Below are 24,758 nucleotides of genomic sequence, written 5' to 3' on the forward strand. Positions count from 1 at the left end.
AACAATTTTTAAAAATTTCCCCCCTTATAACATGTGAAATAATGATCCGATTATATCCAAACTACACACAGCACAATATTTTTATTAGTCCAAGGTCTGGTGTAAAGATGGAATATATCGGTCTACTCCTTCTGGTACCTCCCCCACAAAGGGTCAAAATTTTGAATATCCATGAAGTCCATAAAACGTGAAATTAACATCAGATTCCAGTCAGACTTGGTACATCTCAATATTTCCATCAACACAAGATCTGGTATAAAGATGGTAGAGATCGGACCATTTTTTCTGGTACCTCCCCCACAAAGGGTCAAAATTTAAAATAACCAAAACGATCATAAAATCCGAAATAATATTTCACACATCCCATTTTTTTCTACTGACACAAGATCTGCTGTGAAGATGGGATATATCGGTCACCTCCTTCTGGTACCTCCCCCACAAAGGGTCAAAATTTAGAATATCAATGAAGCTCATAAAACGCGAAATTAACATCCGATTCCATTCAGACTTGGTACATCTCAATATTTGTATCAACACAAGATCTGTTATTAAAAAAGGTAGAGATGGAACCTTTTGGTACCTCCCCACAAAGGGTCAAAACTTTAAATAACCAAAACGATCATAAAATCTGAAATAAGCATCCAGTTCTTTTCAAATTTCACACATCCCATTACTTCTACTAACACAAAATCTGGTGTGAAGATGGGATATATCGGATCACTCCTTCTGGTACCTTCCCCACAAAGGTTCAAAATTTTGAATATCCATGAAGCTCAAAAGAAACGCGAAATTAACATACGATTCCTTTCAGATTTAGTACATCTGAATATTTTCATCAACACAAGATCTGGTATAAAGATCGGACCATTTTTTCTGGTACCTCCCCCACAAAGGGTCAAAGTTTTGAAAAAAGTCCGAGTAAAAACTGGTCAAAAAATTAGTAAATATTTTAGAAACATTTATGCAAATATTTTTTTCTTTTTGATATTCCGTGAAAGTATTGGTTTCTTTGCTTCGATGATGAATGAAAATGTGATGAAGAATATTTTCATCTATAAGGTCGTCCTTCTAGAATGATGCTTCGATGGAGATTTTTGCACAAGCTCACACAAAGTACGGCTTTAATCCTAAAATGTGTTTTTAATATTTATTTCCGGCGTCTTCTAGGACCTATGGTAGAACTGTATGACAAACAATTAATCTGCTGAATTTTCCCTTTAGCGTGGGGGAAGATATAATTGGCATTAAAACTCTAAAGCTAGTTTTTCAATAAGTCATCAGATTGATTATTTCAAAACAAGGAGAAAAGTATGCCATAAAAAACAATATGAGCCACATAGCCACCACGAGGGCGCTTACTGGACCATATGATTTTGCAAATCTCAAAATAGCAGTTCAATGTACTCAAAAGCCTCACGAATTTCACCTCTGAGGTCTCAATTAAATAATGGGCTATTGGCGAAGGCCTTATATTTCACGTGACTCCAAAAGAAGAATTTCCATGGGGTTAATCACAAAATCTCGGAGGTTAACCGTTGATCACCTTTTCGAAAGATAACACGGCCCGGAAACCTTTGAACTAATTCTGTGTAACTATTCATGTTCAAAGTTTGGAAAACTTATTGCGATTTGTATAATTTTTTATCTATGTGAAATCGAAATCGTTTAATTTCGAATCTACAGTAGAAATTTTAAATTGTGTTAAGGTTGTTTGCAAATCTGACATAATTGTCTCCAAGCGTTCCAAAACTAATATCATTCAAAAATATATGAATTAATAGAAATATTAATTTTGATTCAATAACAAATGACGTATTAATTTTATTTGGCAATTTTTCAAATTAATCAAAGCCTCCCCTTAAAAAAATAAAAACAAATTGAGACAAATCGTTGCGACGTTCAGACACAAAATTATAACAATTGCCGTTATTGTTCAAATACGAAATAGTTTGCCAAAGAGACAAGTCAAATCATAAATGATTATCAAAAAAATAGAAATAAAAATAAGTAAAAATACCTCAACATTCCTTTGATTCATCCATCAAATGGAAAAGTACTTGAAATTAATTTAAGCAACTCAAAATAATATCTTTATCAACGATTTTTCTTGGCCAAGACGCATAGCCTCAAAGCTGTTCACCTGGCACGGAGCGTAGTAAAGTGAAGTGAGGAGATAAGAAAATTCGATTAATTAACCGAAAGTAAATCAATGGTAATCTATTTCCAGCACATTGGAAGTTTCTTTGATTTATTTATGTTTCTTAAAGACTTTGGAACCTTAAAGGCAGAGAGCGAGAGAGAGAGAGGGAGAGAGACAACGGAATTCACCCTTGCCTTTAATTTGAAACGTCTTTCTAATGATTTCTATCTTTAAATAGACTTCTGTTTCTCCTTCTTCTTCTGCCCACACATTCTCCACAGTTCTTATGTCAAGCGGGGACAGTTTTCTTTTGTGTTCCATTTTTTTCCCGCCATCTGTTTAAGACCCTTTAAGAGTCGAGCCATAAACGGGCAATAACAAAAGCCATAACAATAATGCGGTTGGTCTTCAATGTTGGAAAACCCATAGCCATCCAACGAAAAGCAAAAGAAAACATAATTTCCTTTAATGTATCATCATCACCATCATCTTCAACGGAATGAAGCAACAGGCAGTCAGTTGGATAGCCAGCCTGTTGGCTGCCTTAACCAACCTGCCTGCCAGTCAATACAAGACAGAGAGACAAGTTTTTAACATTTTCCATTTCCTTTGCTTGGTTGGTTGCCCGGCATCTAAGGGCATACAATGGTGCCGCCACAACCACTCCCTCCCCTCCCATCTTTCATTTAAATACCAAGCAAATACACAATCATATAAACGTTTATATGTGATCCCGAAAAGTGGTAGCTTACCCCCACCCCACTGCCATTCAAGAATACAACTTTATGACTGACACACTCACACACAGACACACACAAATCGTTTAAGTCATTTACGAGACAATGTACGATTATGGATGTTCGCTCTGTCGCTCGCTCGTTCGCTCGTCTTTTTAATGTAATCTCTGGAATGGGAGGACTGTCACTTGTCAGCTTACTGCTTGGCATCCTTCCGACATTCACTCATTCAAAAATTCACACATCCCTTTATTATTTCCGGATGTAAAAGAGATATAAATGAAGGACTGTGGTTTTGTGGGCGTATTGTTTATTGAATGAATAATTAAACGTAAAAAGGAATTTAAAAAAGAAGGCATTTTTGAAAATTCTCTTGGGTGAGAGGATATTTAAATTTAGGTCTCTAGTATCGGATCATTGGAAAAAAGTTTAAAAAAGTCACATAAACAGTTGAGCACACATAAAGAGTTGCCTTGTGAAAATTGGGTCAGTTTTGGTTCCTTGGCATGTGATATGGCTGTGATCTTTGACATTCGTACTACAAGGGTAAGGAAAGTACTTAAATGTACTGAACATTGAATACTTTTTATTTGACAAATGTATTGAGCTAGAACTCAGAAATTTGAAATGAGAGACCCTGACGAATTGCAGGATAGGTTACCAAATTCGGACATAAAGGTTACGAAAGGGTCTGATTATGCGAACGTATAGAGCTTAAAACTGAACTAAAATCAAGCTTCAAAAATAGGTTTGATATATGAAGGTGGTTTTGAAAATATGTACTAAGTGTGCGAACTGTGCTAAATGGTACTAAATTTGGTACCGGGTGAACGGATGAAGCTGGAATTATGAAAATTTGTATTGGAGTCCCTGTTGGTGTTGGTTGTAGTATGTGCTACAAGTGTACGAAAAATACTAAATAGTTCGATAATTGGTACAATTAAAGGCCTAGTTTAGCAAACACTCTCATATTTTTTTTAATTTTTTTTCCAGAGGTATGAATTTGTACCCTGATTCCGGGGGAGCGGACTCGGATATTTGAGCCGAAAATCCGGTTCCAAGAGCCGGTTTATACACGGATCTGCAAAACCGCTATATGCAATGTAGATATCATTTGAAAGCTAATAAAAATAACTATCCAAGACCTGATCAGATGGAATCCACGAAATATATGCAAAATATAATTTACACCAAAACAGGGTGAATAGATACTGCTTGAAATCGGAGTCAAGAGTCACTGTTTATGAACAGGGATGGATAAAAAAACTGCAACAAAGTGAAACGCCATAGTTTTTAATTTTTTTTTTAATTTTATTGAATTTTAGAATACGTTTAGATTTGTTCGAATTGGTCACCTTTGGTACGAATTGTGGCCTTCAAAAGGTCAATGAAACCGTCACACGCTGCCCGAATGTTACTCTGCGGTATTTTGGCCCATTCCCGGTGAAGCGCTTGTTGAGGCGATCGACACTTTGTTTTTTTTTTTTTTTTGTCAACCTTGCTTTCCAAAATACTTCAGACACAATAGCCGAACGGATTGGTATCCGGAGATTTTGGTGGCCATTGTGCGCTGGAAATGAAGCGACGAACCTCATTTTGTAACCATTCTTGGGTGACGCGTGCTGAGTGCGATGGTGCTGAGTCCTATTGGAATGTCCAAGGTCTGCGGCCAAAATGTTTGCGTTTCCAAGGCTCCAGAATATTTTCGCGATAATATTCGGTATTTATTCTGATGTCACGGTCGATTATTACGAGCGGAGAGCGACCATCGGCTGTTATGGCGGCCCACACCATCACCATGAGTGAACAGACAGTGCTCGAAATCGGATATTTGGTATAAGAGTCGCTGTTTATGTGTAGTCTAGACATATGGAGATTGTTTCGGAAATATGTACTATAATTGCACGAAAAGTACTGAATGGTACAAAATTCGGTATTGGGTGAAACTTGATTCTTTGATTACTGATGGTATCTGTGTTTGAGATTCGATCTATATTTGTACGATAAGTAGTAAATGGTACTAAATTGGGTATTGAGTGAAAAGATGGAGCTGGAATATCGAAATTTAATATAAAGGTCAGTGTTGGTGTACTAAAATTGTACTAAATTTGGTATTGAGCGAATATAATTGAATATTTCTCCCTTCTTCCTTGGTCTCCCTTGGTATCTGTAATTTAAATTTGAAGGTGGTTTTGGAAATTGTATAATTGTACGAATAGTACTTAAATTGGAATTGAGTGAATGTATAGAACTGGAATCGCTATAATGGACATTGAGGTCTCTGTTGGTATCTGGGATTGAGCTATGTAGGTGGTTTCAGAAATGTGTACCATAATTGTACGAAAAGTACTAAATGGTTCTAGTTTTGGATCACTGTTGGTGTCTAGAATCGAAAGATGATGATTGTTTTGGATATGCGTACTAAATCTTACTAAAATGGGTATTGCGTAAAAGGATAGAGCTGAAATCCCGAAATTTTGCGTTGAGGTCTTTGTTGGTATCTGAGATTGAGATATGGTGGTGGTTTTAGAAGTATGTTTTATAATTATACGAAAAATACTGAATCGTGCTATATTTTGTTTTGGGTGATAAAAAATGAAATTTGATATTTTGATGGCATGTGTGAAATTTGAAGAGGACCGGATGCTTATTTCGGATTTTATGATAGTTTTTGTTATTCAAAATTTTGACCCTTTGTGGGGGAGGTACCACAAGGAATGGTCCGATCTTTACCATCTTTATAACAAATCTTGTGTTGATAGAAACATTGAGCTGTGTCAAGTCTGAATGGAATCGGATGGTAATTTCGCGTTTTAAGAGCTTTATGGTTATTCAAAATTTTGACCAAAGGAGAAAGTCTAAAAAAGGAGAAAGTCTAAAATTTTGATGTAATTTTGTAAGGGATGCCTTCTTAAAATAACAGTTAATATAACTTAAAATACCATTTTTAATCTCTTTATACCAAATCGGTTATCTACAAAATTCCCAAAATTCGAAAGTTTCGTTACATAGGGACTATACCCATTTGAACTTGCTAGGTGTAAAGCTACCCACTGATAACCCGAAATGTAAAATAACAGCCGATTTGGTTGAAAATTGTAACGGAGACCTTCAAAATACCAAAAACGTAGACCGATGCATTTAATTTTCAATACCAAACATCCTATCAATTTATATGTAAAATTTCAAAGTTCTGTCTATAACATAGTAATTTCAATATTTTATGGTGGTTGCAGAACAACTTAAATTCGTTTAACAAGACTATGTGGCAAATTTCAAGTTTGAACAGTAAAATATTTTGAACTTTTGATTACCCCACAAAGCAAAATTCGATAAACTCCAACTTATGAGCAACTTGCAATTTTTTCATAATTCAGAATCTAAGAGTACAGAATTTAATTTTTTTTTATCCCTTAACAACAAAAGTTACTCCCTTTCCTAATTTTATGTAAAAATATTAAATCTCGAAATCAGAAATTGAAACAAAAACTTTCGACGGTACCCAGGCGTTCATATTCGAGGAGCATATATCTACCAATTGATGCTTTCTAACCAGTTAGCAATAATTTCCAAACATCTGTCTTAAATTTGCATGAAAACATTCAAAAACTATACCTTATTGTTTTATTAATATTTATTGTTAATTTATACAAGATTTTTACTAGTTTTGAATATTTTAACAAATATTGACTGGTCATCATTATTGGGCTGATTAATAAATCTTCGCAAAGACTATCAACAAAATTAACTAACAACTCAATTAAGTGTTAAAGATATTCTAATCAAGAGACCTGTTTTGCATAGCCAGGTTACCAGATTGGGTTTTTTCAAAATAGAATAGAAGAGAAAATAATAAAGAAATGGGAAAAAATTACAGAGAACTGGGGGAAGTGGGCAGACTTGAAAACGCAGACACATATAATAATGCTAAAATCTTGATATTTTAAATTAACAAAGATATTTCAATATTTTCTTAAAATGTGGAAACATATCATTTATTTTTGGGAATTCATACTACACCTCAATCAATTTCCAATCCACCTAATATTAAACAAACAACTTAATAAGTATCAGTCGGTTTTGTCGACATATTTATACCCTCAGCCAATGTTCGATTATTCAAATATATTTTGACTTATATTATGAGTATTTAAACTTTTGGCCCTCTATGGAGTAGGTGCCGAAGGAGTGGGCCAGTATTGTCCATTTCGTTTCTGGTTAAGAGAAATATTTAGAATCACTGACTTGTTTCGCAAGTTATGACGATATAAGTATTGAAAATTGTGACCCTTTGTGGATGAGGTACTAGAGGGGGTTCGCAGATATATATCACCTTCACAACAGATTTCGTGTTAGCAATTGCTTATTTTGCTTTCTTTGAACGTTTAGTTTTACAAAATTGTGAACCCTATGTGGGGGAGGTACCAAAATAAATGGTTCGATCTTCACAATCTTTATAACAGATGTTGTGTTGAAGAAAATTTAAGAATGTAATAAGTCCGAATGGAATCCGATGCTAATCTCTCGTTTTATGAGCTTCATGGGTATCCCAAATTTTGACCATTTATGGGGAGGATTCAGAAAGAGTGGACCGATACATCCCATCTTCACATCAGATATTGTGTTAGTAGAAATAATGGCTTGTGTGGAATACAAAGATAATCGGATGCTTACTTCGGATTTTATGATCGTTTAGGTCAATCACAACTTGGAACTTTGAAGGAGTAGTCCGATCTTTTCCATCCTTAGAACAGATCTTGTGTTGATGGAAATATTGAGATGTACCAGGTCTGAATAGAATCGGATATTAATTTCGCGTTTCATTGATATTCAAATTTTTGACCCTTTGTGGGGGAGGTACCAAACGAAACGGCCCGAACTCTTCCATCTTTATAGCAAATCTTGTGTTGATGGAAATATTGAAATGTACCAAGTCTAAATGGCATCGGATATTAATTTCGCGTTTTATGAGCTTCATGGATATTTAAAATTTTGACCCTTTATGGGGAAGGTACCAGAAAAACTGATATATTCCTTCTTCGCAGCATATCTTGTATTAGTAAAAATAATGGGATATGAAGAGAACTGGATGTTTATTTCCGATTTTATGGCCGTTTTGGTTATTCAAAACTTGGACCCATTGTGGGGGGGGTACCAGAAGGAATGGTTCGATCACTACCATTTTTCTTACGGACCTTGTGTTAATAAATATATTGGGATGTGCCAAGTCTGAATGGAATCGGATGTTCAGATCGTGTTTTATGAGCTGTATGGGTATTCAAAATTTTAGTCCTTTGTGGGGGAGGTATCAAACGGAGTGGACCGATTTTCCCATCCATCTTCACACCAGACCTTGGTTTAATAAAAATATTGTGATGTGTGTCATTTGAAGAGAACCGGATGCTTATTTCGGATTTTATAATCGTTTTGATTATTCAAAACTTTGACCCTTTGTGGGGAAGGTAGGAGAAGGAATGGTTCGATTTCTACCATTTTTCTTAGGAATCCTGTGTTGATAAAAATATTGGGATGTGCCAAGTCTGAATGGAATCGGATATTAACTTCGCATTTTATGAGCTTCATGGATATTTAAAATTTTGAAACTTTATGGGGGAGGTACCAGAAAGAGTGGAACGATTTATTCCATCTTCTCAGCAGATCTTGTATTACTAAAAATAATGGGATGTGTGAAACATGAAGAGAACTGGATGCTTATTTCGGAGTTTATAATCGTTTTGGTCATTCAAAACTTTAACCGTTTGTAAGGGAGGTAAAAGAAGGAATGGTTCGATATCTACCATTTTTCTTACGGATCTTGTGTTGATAAAAATATTGGATTGGGATTTCCCATTTTATGAACTTCATGGATATTCAACATTTTGATCCTTTGTGGGGGAATTACCAAAAGGAGTGGACCGATTCACTTCACCTTGGGTTAATGTGTGTAATTTGAAGACACTCTTACACCGCACTTTATAAGAGTTATAATTATTCCAAATTTTGACCCTGTGTGGGGACCGATATTGCCCACATTCGCACCTGACCTAGCACTGATGGCTAAGTTGCAGCAAATCGGATTATCCCTTTTTTTCTGTGCAGTTTTTTTTTTCGAAAATTTCAACCTTTTGTGGGGGAGGTACCAGAAGCAGTGGATCGATATTGCCTGCCTCCGAACTTGATTTAATTTTGAAAATAATATTCGGATGTATCAAGTTTAGACAAAATTAGAGGCTCCCTTCGAGAGTTATCGTGCGCACCAACCAGTCAGACAGATAGACGGACGGAGATCGACTCCAAATATTCTGAAACGGGTCTAAAACCGTTGTTTCGATGAGGTACAATTTGGCTTATCAAATGATTATCTCTAGTCATATGGCTAAGAGAATAAAAATTAAATCTGACAATAGAACCTTACTAATATACATACATCAAACAAGCTGACATATATGAATGATTCACAAACACATATTTAAATTTGATTATGCCTATGTGACAAAAAATCTGTTTAAAATAATTCAAATGTCACCGAACATTGTCTTTAAACGAATTGCGTTTCCATGCTTTTCACTGTCCTCTTCGGAAAAAAGAATGTCTTCACAATCTCAGCATAAATGCTCATCACAAGCAAGTAGAAGACTTTGTCGTTACTTTTTACACTTTGAACATATTTCTGACAGGCATATGTGTAATTCATATTCGTATGTGTGTGCAACGAAACCGACATGCGACATGGACGACATACTGGTGACATAAAATAATCATCAAAATTATTTAACCGAAGACAGGTAACAAGGAAGTGAATGGATGTTGTCATAAAAACACTCAGTGTGCGACTGATTAAAATAAATGCTCTTCATATTTTTTATAAGGATGTCTAAAGAGCCTTGCTTGAGGGACGGGGGAGGGGGGAGTTGTAGTACATATTAATTATGAAAGATAAAAGTGAGAAGTAAGTAAGATAAGTTATCGAAATTAAAGGAAGATTTAATGTGGAGAAAAGATGTGAGTGATCGTCTACATTAATGCAAGGCGTATACGTTATATTGCGTGACATAATTTAATAAGTATACGTACAGTAGTCCGAAATGCATTTAACTAATGCATTACAAAGTTTTTTCATATACCTTCAATCAAGACCAAATATAGTACCATTCAGTACTTTTCGTACAATTATATAGGAATATCCTAAATCAGTTCCTTCTCTCAACCACAGAAACCAATAGTGACATCCATATTCCAATACCACATTTTGTACTTTTTGTACAAATATAGGAGGCGTTTCTGAACCACTTCCAAATCTCATCTATAATCAAAATATAAAAGTACAAAATAGAACATATTTTCAAAACCACTCTTATATCTCAATAACAGATAACAACAGAGACATCAATACCTAACTTCACCCAATACCTAATTTAGAACCAGTTAGTACTATTCAAACAATTGTAGTACACATTTCTAAAACTAATCCATATCCTAACCACAAACACCAACTGCGACATTTATATCAAATTTCAGGATTACAGCTCTATTCTTTCACCCAATATCAAATTGTACCAAATATAGCACTACTTAGTACTTTTCGGTCATTTACAGTAAATATGTCCAAAACCACCTCCATATCTTAAATCCAGATATCAACATAGACCTTAATATCAAATTTGATGATTTCACCAATGTCCCTTCACCCAATACCAAATTTAGTACCATTTAGAACTTTTCGTACAATTATGCCACCGTCAAATCTCAGACTCAGATAACCTCAGTAATCTTAGTACAAATTTCAGAATTGTGTCTCTATCCCTTCATCCGATACCAAATATAGTACACGTTCAACACTTTTCGTACAATTAAAGTGCACATTTACCAAAACATCTCCATATGTCCGGGCTACACACGAACAGCGATCCTAATACAAAATTAAAGATTTCAAGCACTAACAGTTTACCCATTACCAAATTGTACCAAATATAGTACCATTTTCTACACATAAGTACGAATTTCCAAAAGTTGCTACCTAACCAAATAATCTATACTGCAACAGTAATCTTACTTCAAAATTTCAGGATTACAACTCTATCGGTTCATACAAATTGAAATTGTACCAAATTTAGAACCATTTAATGCATACCCCAATCCCACACTTCCAGAGCAATCCTTATTTCAAATTTCAGGATTCCAGCCCACAAGTCCCAATTCCCAGATATCCTAATTCTACACTCCAACTTTCCAAAAACTACCTCAACTACACCAATCTTACAATCCCATAGACATCTTATTTCCAAATTTCGGAATTCCAGTTCTATATGTTCATCATAATTTCAATCTGTACCAAAAATTTAGTACCATTTAGTACACATAAGTACGAAGTTTCAAAGCTTTCTATATACCCCAATCCCAAACTCTCAGTAATCTTAATTCCAAATTTCAGGATTCCAGCCCTATCGGTCGGTTCACCTAAATCCGAATTGTACCATATTTAGTACATTTTAGTGTATATAAGTACAAATTTCCATAACTACCTACATCATACAATCTCATAGAAATCTTATTTCCAAAATTTCAAAATTCCAGCTCTATCTGTTTACCACAATTCCAATTTGTACGAAATTTAATACCATTTAGAACACATAAGTACGAATTTCCAAACCTTCCGACATATATACTTCAGTCCTACACTCAAAAGTAATACCAATTCAAAATTTCAGGATTCCATCTGCATTGATTCTCCCAAAATTTAAATTGTACCAAATTTAGTACCATAAGAATTTACAAAACTGCAGCTCCATCGGTTCACCCAAACCGAAATTGTACCAAATGTAGTACCATTTAGTACTTTTCGTGCACAAAAGTACAAGTTTCGAAAACTACCTCCATATCCCAATCCTAAACTCTAAATTCCAGCTGCATCCGTACCTCTAAATTCATATTGTACCACATTTTGTACCGTTTAGTACTTTTAGAATGCATGGGAACGCACTTTTAAAAATACCTCATTACATCGACCATACTCTTCAGCCTTGATTCCCATTTAAAAATTTAAGTTTTTAACTCTAACCGTTCACATGGTACGAAATGGTACCAAATGTAGTACGTTATTGTATTTTTCGTACACTTTTAGTGCGAATTTCCAAAAAAAAATTGTACATCTATCATACACTCCATCAGTGTCTGTTACTCTAGTGGTTCGTCAAAAACAGTGGTACATAGTACCTTTTTGTAATATTCACACCGTTTTAGTACGAATTTCCAAAAACCCAGCCTTATCTGACACCTTCGGACCAAGAGTTATTATCACCAAAAAAAACCTTATTTGTCAAAATTTCATGTTTGTAACTTTAGCCGATTTATGTGGGCCTTGATTATAGATCACTCGGTCAGCTATTTTACTACTCATTTATATATATAAATATATTGTTTACATTTTCAATACAATAATATATTTTTAATATTTGTCCCCTCTATTTTTCTATATTTTCAGAATTCATATCAGAGAAAGATGACATCTGTTTAACAGAAGAATGTGTCAGAACGGGTAAGATGTGATGATGCAAATCAATTATATTCCAAAAAATTGAGTTATATTTATTGCTGTTCTTCTTTTTAGCGGCCTATTTACTATCAGCCATGGATACCAGTGCGAATCCATGCGAGAATTTTTTCCAATATGCCTGCGGAACATGGAATAAAATCCATATAATACCAGAAGATCGAAGTTCTATAAGCACTTTTGAGGTGAGTTTAAGGACCTACTAGAAGATATTTATGAGACGAAACAAAACGAATCAACTACTGTGGAACTATGACGATTATATTGGTTCCGCTATATTACTAGCAGACAAATGCGAAACATTTTCCGAAAATTAATTAACCATCAATCGCGTCATTAAATGGATATTTTAGGCCATTTTAATTAAAAACGTTCAAAAACTTGATTTAGATGTGATCGTATCAGATCAAAATATTTTAGTCCCAAAAAAAATATAATTCTTGGCCGGATGACGTCAAAGACAAAAATATTCTACGCAAAATTTAACGATAATTTGACACAGATATAAAATCTATATTTTCATTATATATATCAACAAAATATTTGTCGATTTTTTTTTAGTTTTGTGAAAATATATTAGCATTATATACAGGATGAGATAAAAAAAATGCAACCAACTTCAGACTGCTGTCATTTCTAAGTCACTAGTCCGACAGCTATTAAAATTATTCGAGTGACAGCACATTATATTGTTTACAAGCGTACAAAAGCATTTTGGTGAGAATTTTCAGGGAAAAAAGTTATTCGTGATGGAATTCAAGCGTGATAGTGTGATTTTTTTATAATTGGCTGGAAAAGCACAAGTGGCTACCGTTAGAGCACTGCAGCATTTAAATGTGAATAAACCGTTTGTGACTCGTACCATCGCTCGTTACCGTGATACTGGTAGCGTAGCCCGACAAGGAAGTCAAGAAAGAAAACAGCAAAATCAGCAGAAATGGTTCGAAAAGTAAAGAAGAGACTTGATCGAAACTCGCGTCGCTGTGGCCGAAAAATGCCTCGTGAGCTGAACATATCGCAATGTTCCATGCAGCAAATATTGAAAAATGAGCTCGGGATAAAGCCATTGAAATTCCAAGAAGTGCAAGAACTTACACCGCAGCTGAAAGAAAATAGAATCAAAAGAGCTAAAGAGTTGCTTCGCTTAGCCGAAAGTGGTGAAGTGCCGAATTTGGTTTTCTCCGCTCCGATGAGAAAACATTCGTTGTCCAGCAGTTTGTAAACAAGCAACATGATCGTGTTTACTTGCCAAAGAGGTCAGCCGTAAATGTGCACCTTCGGTTGGCCAACAGAACTGAAGCGGCCATGGTGATGGTGTGGGCCATCATAACTGCCGATGGTTGCTCTCCGCTCGTATTAATCGACCATGTCATCAGAATAAATGCCGAATATTATTGCGAAAATATTCTGGAGGGTATGTGAAAGCCTTGGGCATGCAAACATTTTGGCCGCAGACCTTGTACATTTTAAACAGGACTCAGAACGCATCACCCCAGAATGGTTACAAAATAAGGTTCCTCGCTTCATTTTCAGCGCACAATGGCCACCAAAATCTCCGGATACCAATCCGTTGGACTATTGTGTCGGAATAATTTCCAAAACAAGGTTGGCACTAAAAAATACCAAAGTGTCGATCACCTCAAGCAAGCACTTCGCCGTGAATGGACCAAAAAACCGCTCAAGCGCCGGCCATGGTGATGGTGTGGGCCGCCATAACAGCAGATGGTCGCTCTTCGCTCATATTAATCGACCATGGCATTAGAAAAAATGCCGAATATTTTCAAGAAAATATTCTGGAGGGTGTATTGCCTTGGGCATTCAAACACTTCGTCCGCAGGTCTTGGACATTCCAACAGGACTCAGCACCATCGCACTCAGCACCATAGCACTCAGCCCGCGCCATCCAAGAATGGTTACAAAATCAGGTTCCTCGCTTCATTTCCAGCGCGCAATGGCCACAAAAATCTCCGGATACCAATCCTTTGGACTATTGTGTCTGGAGTATTTTGGAAAGCAAGGTTGGCACTAAAAAATACCAAAGTGTCGAACACCTCAAGCAAGCGCTTCGCCGGGAATGGGCCAAAGTACCGCAGAGCAACATTTAGGCAGCGTGTGACGGTTTCATTTGCCGTTTGAAGGCCATAATTCGTACCAAAGTTGACCAATTCGAACAAATCTATACTTATTCTAAAATTTGATGCTATTTCCGACATTATTTTTGCTTTCATTCAATAAAATTTAAAAAAAGAAGGTAAAAATAGTGGCGTTTGACTTTCTTGCAGACTCTTGACTCACATTGTATATCCTCCCTAGCTATATGGCTGAGGGTATAAAAAGAAGACACGGATATGAGCGTTTTGATAGTTTACATCGAAAAGTAACCAAAATAGAGGGGCAAGTTCTCCCCACTTTCACACGTTTGGAAAGTTTCGGATTAAGATTCCTCGGAATCCGTTAATTTCAGGTATATAGCATCTTCGGCAATATTGCAGATAAAAACAGAAAGAATATTGTAGTTTGTAATTGTAGCCCTCAAACGAGTAAAGAAAGGGGTCTTTTTGGTTATTTTTTTAAACATGGTTCCGAACTACCTTAAAATGGGATCATAGCAAGTCAAAATATTCAGCAAAATTATTGGTCATGAAATTCTACTGTAGGTTCTAGAAGACTTCGGTAGTTTAAATCTTACCTAAACGTCAGAAATCTATAAATATTAAAAACGCATTTTAGGGTTAAAGAAGTACTTATTGTGATTTTGTGCAAAAATCTCCAACAAAACATCATGTTAGAAGAATGACGTCAACGATAAAAATGTTCTACATCAAATTTTACTATAAGTCACCAAAGAAAGGAAATCTCTATATCCATTGTAGACGATAAAAATATGTAGACCATAAATATATTTGCAATTCCCCAAAAAAAAAAAAATTAAAAATATTTCCCAATTTTTTGAAAAAAATTTCCTCGGACTTTTTTCGAGTTGACGCCTGAAAGTAGTATAAAATTTCGTTCTAGGCGGAAAGTGTTAAAAGAAGAAATATTCTCCACAAAATTTCACTATAAATCTCAGAATAAACCTTATATCTAGGTACAATAGCTTACATGAAAATTACATTCGAAATTTATGTACCTGAAGTGAAAATTATGTCTTTGCTTTTTTGGTGTTAATTTAACAACACGTATCCAATCCGAGTCAAAATCTCCCGTAAAACTTCAGTTTTTGGGAAAAGTGTCAACGGAAGAATTATTCTAGATCAAATTTCATTATGGGTCTCCGAACAAAAGAAATTTTGTATACTTAATATGTACCCCGTTAAAATAGAATATATTTGTTCCTAAAAAACCGTGTAACCTCTATTATTTTTTTTATAGATAATCTTAAATTTTTTAATTAATTTAATTGTTGGATTATTTAAATATTTTTAATTATTCTAATAACAATATTATCGTTAATAACTTTCAGGTTCTGGCAGATCAACAACAGGTTATACTCAAAGGAGTACTTGAAGAGCCTATCAATGATCTCGATAATCAAGCAACGATAAAAGCGAAAATGTTCTACAAAAGCTGTATCGATATACGTAAGTAAAAGAAATCGATAACAGTGAGAACTCCATTTGAATTATTATTCAAAAATACCATTTTCTTAGCCCAAATACGCAAAGTCGGAGCGGGACGTTTAAAAAATGTCCTCAAATCTCTGGGAGGCTGGCCGGTCATAGAACCCAATTGGTCGCCGCCAAATATTAGCATAGAAGAATTGATTGGTACACTGCGTGGAGTCTATGGTGAACCTGTGCTCATCGAACTCTATGTGGGGGCCGATGATAAAAACTCCTCCATACATATCCTGCAAATCGATCAATTTCCATTGGCATTGCCGTCGCGAGATTACTACTTGAAGGCGTCAAGTGAAAATGATTTGAAAGCCTATCACAAGTACATGACCCAGACGGCCATTTTGATGGGAGCTAATGCCACAACGGCCAATGAGGAATTGAATGATGTTCTGCAATTGGAAATACAATTGGTCAATGCCACACTTCCGGAGGCGGATCGTCATGATACCAGTGCCATTTATCGGAAAATCACCCTGACCGAGTTGCAGGCTGAGGTGCCACAACTGAATTGGACATTATTTCTGCAAACCGCTCTGGGGAATAGTGTCCACTTGAAACCGGATGAACAATTGGTTAGCTACGCCATGCCATATCTAATTGAAATGGGTAAAATTCTGGTTAAGACCGACACCCGAACCATTCACAATTATGTCATGTGGCGTTTGGTGATGTCCATTATGAATCACATGATCGATGACTATCAAAAGGAGAGAGTGGAATTTCGTAAAATTCTCTTGGGTATACAGACGGAGAGGGTGCGGTGGTCTCAGTGTGTCGATTGGACAAATAAGAAATTGGGCATGGCTGTGGGTGCGCTCTTCATTCGGGATAATTTCAATCAGAATAGTAAAGATACCGCCCTTGAAATGATTCACACAATAAGAGAGGCGTTTAATGAGCTTCTAGCGGAAAATCATTGGATGGATGATGAAACGAGAGCGGTGGCCAAAGAGAAGGCCGATACAATGAATGAGAGAATTGGTTATCCGGAAATTTTAACGGATGCCAAGGAATTGGAAAAGGAATTTGTAAATGTAAGTCTCAATTTCAAATTCAAAATTAGATTCAAGGTCTTAAAAATATTCAAGGTCTCACAAGTTAGGTCCAAAATTTCCTCTCTCAAAATTTCTCTAATTTATTTTATTTACTCCTTTAAGCTTACCATAGTTCCTGATAATTTTATGGAAAATGTTTTGAGCATCTTGAAATGGGAATCGGAAAAGAATATGCAACTCTTGCGCCAGCCAGTAGACAAAGAGAAATGGACCACGGAACCGGCGGTGGTAAATGCATTTTATAATCCAAATAAAAATGATATCGGTAAGAAACTATTTCAAGCGGATGGCTCATTACAGAAAATTAATTTTTTTTTTTTTGCAGTTTTTCCTGCTGGTATTTTACAGCCACTATTTTATAGTCAACATTTTCCGAAATCTTTGAATTATGGTGGCATTGGAGTGGTGATTGGCCACGAAATAACACATGGTTTCGATGATAAAGGTAAGAAGCAACCAAGGGCTAAATGGAAGGACTTGTTATACATGAAAACATTGTAAATATCCCTGACAAAATAATGTTAAAAAACGGATACTATTGGGTTGACAGTTCTCCATAAAAAATATATCGAAAAAATCTTAAAAACCCAAGATATTGGTCGTTGAACATAAATTATTAAAAATTGTATAATAGAGTAATTAAAAAAAAAACAATTTAAAACAATTCACAATTATTGATCAGACAGTTCTAGAAGAATACTCTAAAAAATTAACAATTATTGGTTGGAAAGTCCAATATTGGTATTCTTAAATAGACCGCGATTATGAGTCTGAATATTCCAGAAAAAAAATCTTAAAAATGCACGATTGATCTGGATGTTCTGGCAAAAATATATTTCTAAAAAATTTGTCAAACAACACGACTATTAAAAATATGTTTAAAATAATTCGCGAATTCTAACAAATATTATAAATCCAATATTATAAATCCACAATTGTTAATTAAAAAACGCGATTGTTGAATACATATTTTAAAGAAAATCCCGTGATTTCTAAAAAATTAAAAAATTTATGATTATTAACTATTTTTTTTAAATCTACGATTATTCAAAATATAATTTTAAAAAAATATGTGATTTCTAAAAATGATTTAAAAAAATCCACTATTTCGAAAAAAGGAAAAAAAAATCACAATTCCTAGTGATTTAAAAAATCCACGCTTTCTAAAAAAATTATTTTAAAAATTCCATGATTTCTAAAAAACGATTTTAACAAATCCACGCTTTTAAAATATTTTTAAAAACCCACGATTTCTAAAAAAATATTTAAAAAAAATCCACGCTTACTAAAAAATATGTAAAAAATACACGATTTCTAAAAAAAATATTTTAACAAATCCACGCTTTTAAAATACCACGTGGTAAAAACCCACGTTTTCTAAAAAAATATTTTAAAAAAATCCACGCTTTCTAAAAAATATTTTAAAAACCGATTTTTAAAAAATGATCTTAAAACAATCCACCCTTTCTAAAAAATATGTGAAATAATCCATGATTTCTAAAAAATGATTTTAAAAAATCCACGCTTTTTAAAAAATATTTAAAAAAAACACGATTTCTAAAAAATGATTTTAAAACAATTCAACCTTTCTAAAATATGTAAAAAAAATCCATAATTTCTAAAAATGATTTAAAAAAATCCACGCTATCTAAAGAATATTTAAAAAAGTGAAACAATCGACCATTTTGAATAAATGTGTAAAAAACCAAGATTTATAAAAAATGGTATAAAAAATCTACGCTTTCTAAAAAATATTTAAAAAAATCCAAGATTTCTAAAAAATTAAAAATTCATGCTAACTAAAAAATAAGATTATTAAAAAAAAAGTTTAAAAAATCCAAAAATACTTAAAAAATTCAAAAATATTTTTAAAAAATTCAAAAATATTTTTAAAATATCCAAAAATATTTTTAAAAAAATTTTAAAATATCCAAAAATATTTTTAAAAAATCTACGATTATTAATAAATCTATCTTTTAGTTTTAGTTTTAGTTTTAAAAAGTCCACGATTATTAACAAATTCAATTTTTAAAAAAAAAATAAACAATCCACGATTGTTAAATACATATTTTTAAAAAATTCGGGGTTTCTAAAAGATATTTCTAAAAAATGCCAGATTATCAAATATTTTCCAAAAAAATCTACGAATATTAAAAACATTATTTAAAAAAAATCTACGATTTATGAAAAAATCCACGGATACAGTCTATTTTTAATAATCCGCGAATATTGTCAAAAATATTTAAAAATAAACACAATTACAATAACTATTTTTAAAAATAAGAAACTAATTATATATCATATTTTTAGGAAATCCACAAATTTCAAAAAGGGAACAATTTTGGAAAAAAAAATATTTTTGAAAAATCCACGATATAAAGAAATATTTTTAAAAGATCGCGATTATTAAATAAGGATTCTTAAAAAAATAAATCCACGATTATTAAAAAAGTGGTTTAAAAAATCCACACTTTCTAAAAAATATTAAAAAAACGATTATTAATAAATGATTTTAAAACAATCCACCTTTTATAAAAATATTTAAAAAAAAATCACGATCTAAAAAATATTACTAAAAAAATATTACTAAAAAATATTAAAAAAACACGATTTCAAAAAAAAATTATCTTAAAACAATCCACCCTTTCTAAAAATTTGTAAAAAAAAACACGAATTCTAAAAAATGATTTTAAAAAAATCAACACTTTCTAAAAAATGTGTAAAAAACCCAGAATTTCTAAAAATAGACTTTAAAAAAGTACACTATTTCTTAAAAATATTTAAAAAAACCCAAAATTTCATAAAAATGATTTTAAAAAATCCATGCGTTCTGAAAAATATTTTAAAAAATCCATGCGTTCTTAAATAATATTTTAAAAAATCCACGATTATTAAAAAATTTCTTTGAAAAATCCAAAAATATTTTTAAAAATCCATCATTATTAAAGAATTTCTTTAAAAAATCCAAAAATATTTGTAAAAAATCCACGATTATTACCAAATCCAAAATTAAAAAAAAAATATTTTTAACAAATCCACGATTATTAACAAATCCAACTTTTAAAAAATCCACGATTATTACCAAATCCAAAATTAAAAAAAAATATTTTTAACAAATCCACGATTATTAACAAATCCAACTTTTAAAAAATCCACGATTATTAACAAAAAGTATTTTTAAATAATCCACGTACATATTTTGAAAAAATCCGGGGTTTCTAAAAAATATTTCCCAAAAATCACGATTGTCAAATATTTTTCAAAAAAAAAAACAACGATTATTAAAAACATTTTTTTTAAAAAAGTCTACGATTTATGAAAAATTCACGAATACAGTCTATTTTTAATAATCCGCGAATATTTTCAAAAATAATAAAAAATAACATAATTTAAATAAACATTTTTTAAAAGTGTCCAAAAGAGAGAACCCTCTACAAAATCGTAATATCACACTTTGAACAATTCCGTTGAAAATGTGGCAAAAATCAAAAAAAAAAAAAAAACGCATATCAGGAGGAGCCTATACCAAAACATGAACTGAGATATCTCACGTTCAATTCCAACCATCCTACATATAATAAAAACTATTGTGCTTAAGTTTAAGTTATATGTCAAATAATGTGGGCTGTATAGAGATTTCAACAGCCCGACGGACATCGTTAAATCGACTTAAAATATTAGCTGATCATAATAATATATATTGTTAAAAATAAATATTACTTTTAATATTATTTTTTCAGGTCGTCAATTTGATAAGGATGGAAACATGATGCAGTGGTGGAACAATGTAGGTCACATGTCATAATTACTTCATTTCACAACCATTCCAAACAAATTTATGTTTTCTTTTTGCAACAGGTTACAATTGAAGCCTTTCGAGAACGTACCCAATGTATAATCGATCAATATTCGAAATATAAAATTGATGAGGTTGGGATGTACATGAATGGTCGGATGACACAGGGTGAAAATATAGCAGATAATGGAGGTCTGAAGCAGGCATTCAGGGTATGTACGAAAATGATTTAGAATATTTGACGTCGTAAAAATAATTCTACAATTCGCTTCGCCTTCAGGCCTATAAGAAATGGGTGCAACGTCATGGGCCCGAGCAACGTTTGCCCGGTCTGAATCTGACACATGACCAATTGTTTTTCCTAAACTATGCTCAAATATGGTGTGGATCAATGCGTCCCGAAGATGCTCTAACGAAAATACGTTCCTCCGTGCATTCGCCGGGTTCAATACGAGTACTGGGCCCTCTATCGAATTCCAAAGATTTTGCCGAAGCCTATAAGTGTGAACTGGGATCACCGATGAATCCAGTGGAAAAGTGCAGTGTATGGTGAACACAAGTTGTTGGATGAAACAGCATATGGGTTTTAGCATCTAACACTCAGTTTAACCACACACACTCACACCTGCATACAACATACTGACATGTGTACTCGTACTTAGAAGACTTCATCACAAAAAAAAGATAAACCGAAAGCACATACATATATGCACACACATTTATATATTTAGATAAATATATATTTTCTTGTGTACAACAAATATTTTACGATGATCTATCTTATAGTGAAAAATTCAATCTAGCATCTATATCTATACAGATATAAATATTTACCGGCTAAAGAACAATTACTCCTCTCTCTCCCACCCCCTCCTATCCCACCTGCCTACAAACGTACATAAATACACATCAAGTCAATGTCATATCAAAGCGAAAAAATTCCCACTCAAAAAAACAAAACCAAAAAAAAAAACTATAAAATGCAATACGATTGTTGTTTGTTATCCCTAACGAAATGAAGCTGCAAATTTTGTTTTTGAATACAAATTGAGAAAAAAAAACTCTAACGGAAATCTATGATTTATAATAATAATAATTATGTATACAGTTGTAGTACAATACATAAACCAGAAGCAACCAAACATACAAATCCAATACACCCTGCATATGTGTATAATAATAATAATAAAAAGATCGTAAATAACAAAAACAAAAAAACATTCAATATATAAAGTGTGTTTTAATTCAGAGATTTTCTCTACTTGATTTGGTTTAAGATTAAACTAAATACGGTGGCAATTAAATGTGGTTCGGAATTCTATTTTGTGATACGTCTAATATACATTTTTTAATTTAAATAAAATTGTCTACTAATCAACGCCTATATAAGGTAGGTCAAGGAGATTACTTTTTGTTGCCTCTCTTTGAATTTCAAATCACAAAGACTTAGTTGTCAGATGTGCTTACTGGCCGATCTTATATACAGGGCGAGATGAAAAAACTCCAACCAACTTCAAACTGCTGTCATTTCTAAGCCACTCGTCCGGCAGCTGTTAAATTTATTCCAGTGACAGCTCATTATATTGTTAACAAGCGTACTAAAGCATTTTCGTGAGAATTTTCCAGAAAAATATTATTCGTTATGGAATTCAAGCCTGATAGTGTGATTTCTTTATATTTGGCTGGAAAAACACAAGTGGCTAGCGTTAGAGCACTCCAGCATTTAAATGTGAATAAATCTGTTGTGACTCGTACCATTGCTCGTTACCGTGATACTGGTAGCGTAGCCGGACGTCAAGGAAGTGGGCGGAAGAAAACAGCATCATCAGCAGAAATGGTTCGAAAAGTAAAGAAACGACTTGATCGAAACCCGCGTCGCAGTGGCCGAAAAATGGCTCGTGAGCTGAACATATCGCAATATTCCATTCGTCAAATATTGAAAAATGAGCTCGGAGTAAAGCCATTGAAATTCCAAAAAGTGCAAGAACTTACATCGCAACAGAAAGAAAATAGGCTCAAAAGAGCTAAAGACTTGCTTTGCTTGGCCGAAAGCGATGAACAGCCGAATTTGGTTTTCTCCGATGAGAAAACGTTTGTTGTCCAGGAGTTTTTAAACAAACAAAATTATCATGTTTACTTGCCAAAGAGGTCAGCTGAAAATGTGCACCTTCGGTTGGCCACCAGAACTCAAGCGCCGGCCATGGTGATGGTACGGGCCGCCATAACAGCCGATGGTCGTTAGAAAATGAGGATCCTCGCTTCGTTTCCAGCGCACAATGGCCACCAAAATCTGCGGATACCAATCCGTTGGACTATTATGTCTGAAGTACTTTGGAAAGCAAGGTTGGCACTAAAAATACCAAAGTGTCGATCACCTCAAGCAAGCGCTTAGACGGGAATGGGCCAAATACCTCAGAGCAACATTCGGGCAGCGGGTGACGGTTTCATTGGCCGGCAATAAGGCAATAATTCGTGCCAAAGGTGACCAATTCGAACAAATCTAAACTTATTCTAAAATGTTATGGTATTTCCGACATTTCTTGCTTTCATTCAATAAAATTAAAAACAAAAATTATGCCGTTTGACTTTGCTGCAGTTTGTTTATCTCACCCTGTATACTTAGAAGTTGCTGCATTATTTCCATTTGACTCCCTTTGAATTTCAAATCTCAAAGACTTAGTTATCAGATGGGCTTACTGGCCGACCTTATATAGGTCATGCTATGAATAAATCAAATTGTATACGAATAAACTAACGAAGTCGCATACACTCAGGAGACCTTCTATTTTATTAGCTAATGGATATTTCCTACGAATCGCTGCCCAAATATTGACATTTCAATGTAATATTTCTCAAAAAAATTTGTAACGATTCGTTTGAAATATCCTTTTTTAAAAAACAGACATTAAGGCAGCGGAGCTATAAAGTCAGAGTAACGTGAAAAATCATAGGGTACGACATAAATTTGAAGTTGCTACAGTATGTATGTATATGGGAGACACATTTATCGGAATCGATATTCTCCAAATTTAACAGAAGGTTCCGGAGTAGTTGGTCAATATTGTCCATTTCGTATATGATCTAAGTCTGATATAAATATTACACACTTCCTTCACTTTATATAGGATATGTCATTTACTTGATTCGCTAGTTAGGAGAGATACAATTATTGAAAATAGTGCCCCGTTGTGGGAGAGGTACCAGAATGGGTGGGCCGATATCTATCTTTACACTAGATATTGCTTTAGCAAAAATATTGAGATTGGTGAAATATGAAGAGTATCAGATGCTTATTTCACTTTTTATGTGCGTTTTGATTATTCAAAATTGTAACCCCTTTGTGGGGGAGGTAAGAGAATACCGATCTATCTCATCTTCACCCCAGATCTTGTGTTGATAGAAATTCTGGGATGTGTCGAGTTTGAAAAGAATTGGATGTTCATTTCGGATTTAATGAGCCTCATGCCAATTCTTAATTTTGACCCGATGTGGAAGAGGTACTAGCACGAGTGGTTCGACATACTCCATCTTCACACCAGATCTTCTTTTACTTGAAATATTGGGATGTGTCGAGTTTGAAAAGAATCGGATGTTTCTTTCACGTTTTATGAGCTTCATGTTTATAACGTTATGTGAGGGGTATAACAAGAATTGGTCCCATATATATCCCATATTCACCAGATCCTGTGTTAACAACTATATTGAGATGTATGGAATTTGAAGAGAAACGAATGCATATTTTTAATTATTTTTTTAATTATTCAATTTTTTTTTTAATTATTCAAAACTTTGACCATTTGTAAGGGAGGTAACATGATGGAGTTGGCCGAAATTGTCCATTTGTCCCGGAAATGATGTGT

General features: G+C 33.8%; 1 protein-coding gene across 3 annotated transcripts in view; it reads left to right on the forward strand.

Annotated features, from left to right (window-relative positions):
- Positions 1-22,080, forward strand: part of LOC101901364 (neprilysin-1) — a 64,652-nt gene extending 42,572 nt beyond the window's left edge. For all 3 annotated transcript variants that reach the window (XM_059132067.1, XM_059132068.1, XM_059132069.1), the window contains exons 3-11: positions 12,359-12,412; positions 12,485-12,612; positions 15,891-16,008; positions 16,078-17,081; positions 17,205-17,367; positions 17,428-17,547; positions 20,843-20,889; positions 20,961-21,110; positions 21,179-22,080. In XM_059132067.1, coding sequence (XP_058988050.1) covers positions 12,359-12,412; positions 12,485-12,612; positions 15,891-16,008; positions 16,078-17,081; positions 17,205-17,367; positions 17,428-17,547; positions 20,843-20,889; positions 20,961-21,110; positions 21,179-21,451 — 2,057 coding nt within the window. In that variant the 3' untranslated portion in view covers positions 21,452-22,080. The remainder of the gene's footprint in view (positions 1-12,358; positions 12,413-12,484; positions 12,613-15,890; positions 16,009-16,077; positions 17,082-17,204; positions 17,368-17,427; positions 17,548-20,842; positions 20,890-20,960; positions 21,111-21,178) is intronic.
- The last annotated feature ends 2,678 nt before the right edge of the window (positions 22,081-24,758 follow it).

Source organism: Musca domestica, unplaced genomic scaffold (assembly GCF_030504385.1).
Source record: "Musca domestica strain aabys unplaced genomic scaffold, Musca_domestica.polishedcontigs.V.1.1 95, whole genome shotgun sequence".
In the NCBI taxonomy this organism is placed as follows: Eukaryota; Metazoa; Arthropoda; class Insecta; order Diptera; family Muscidae; genus Musca; species Musca domestica.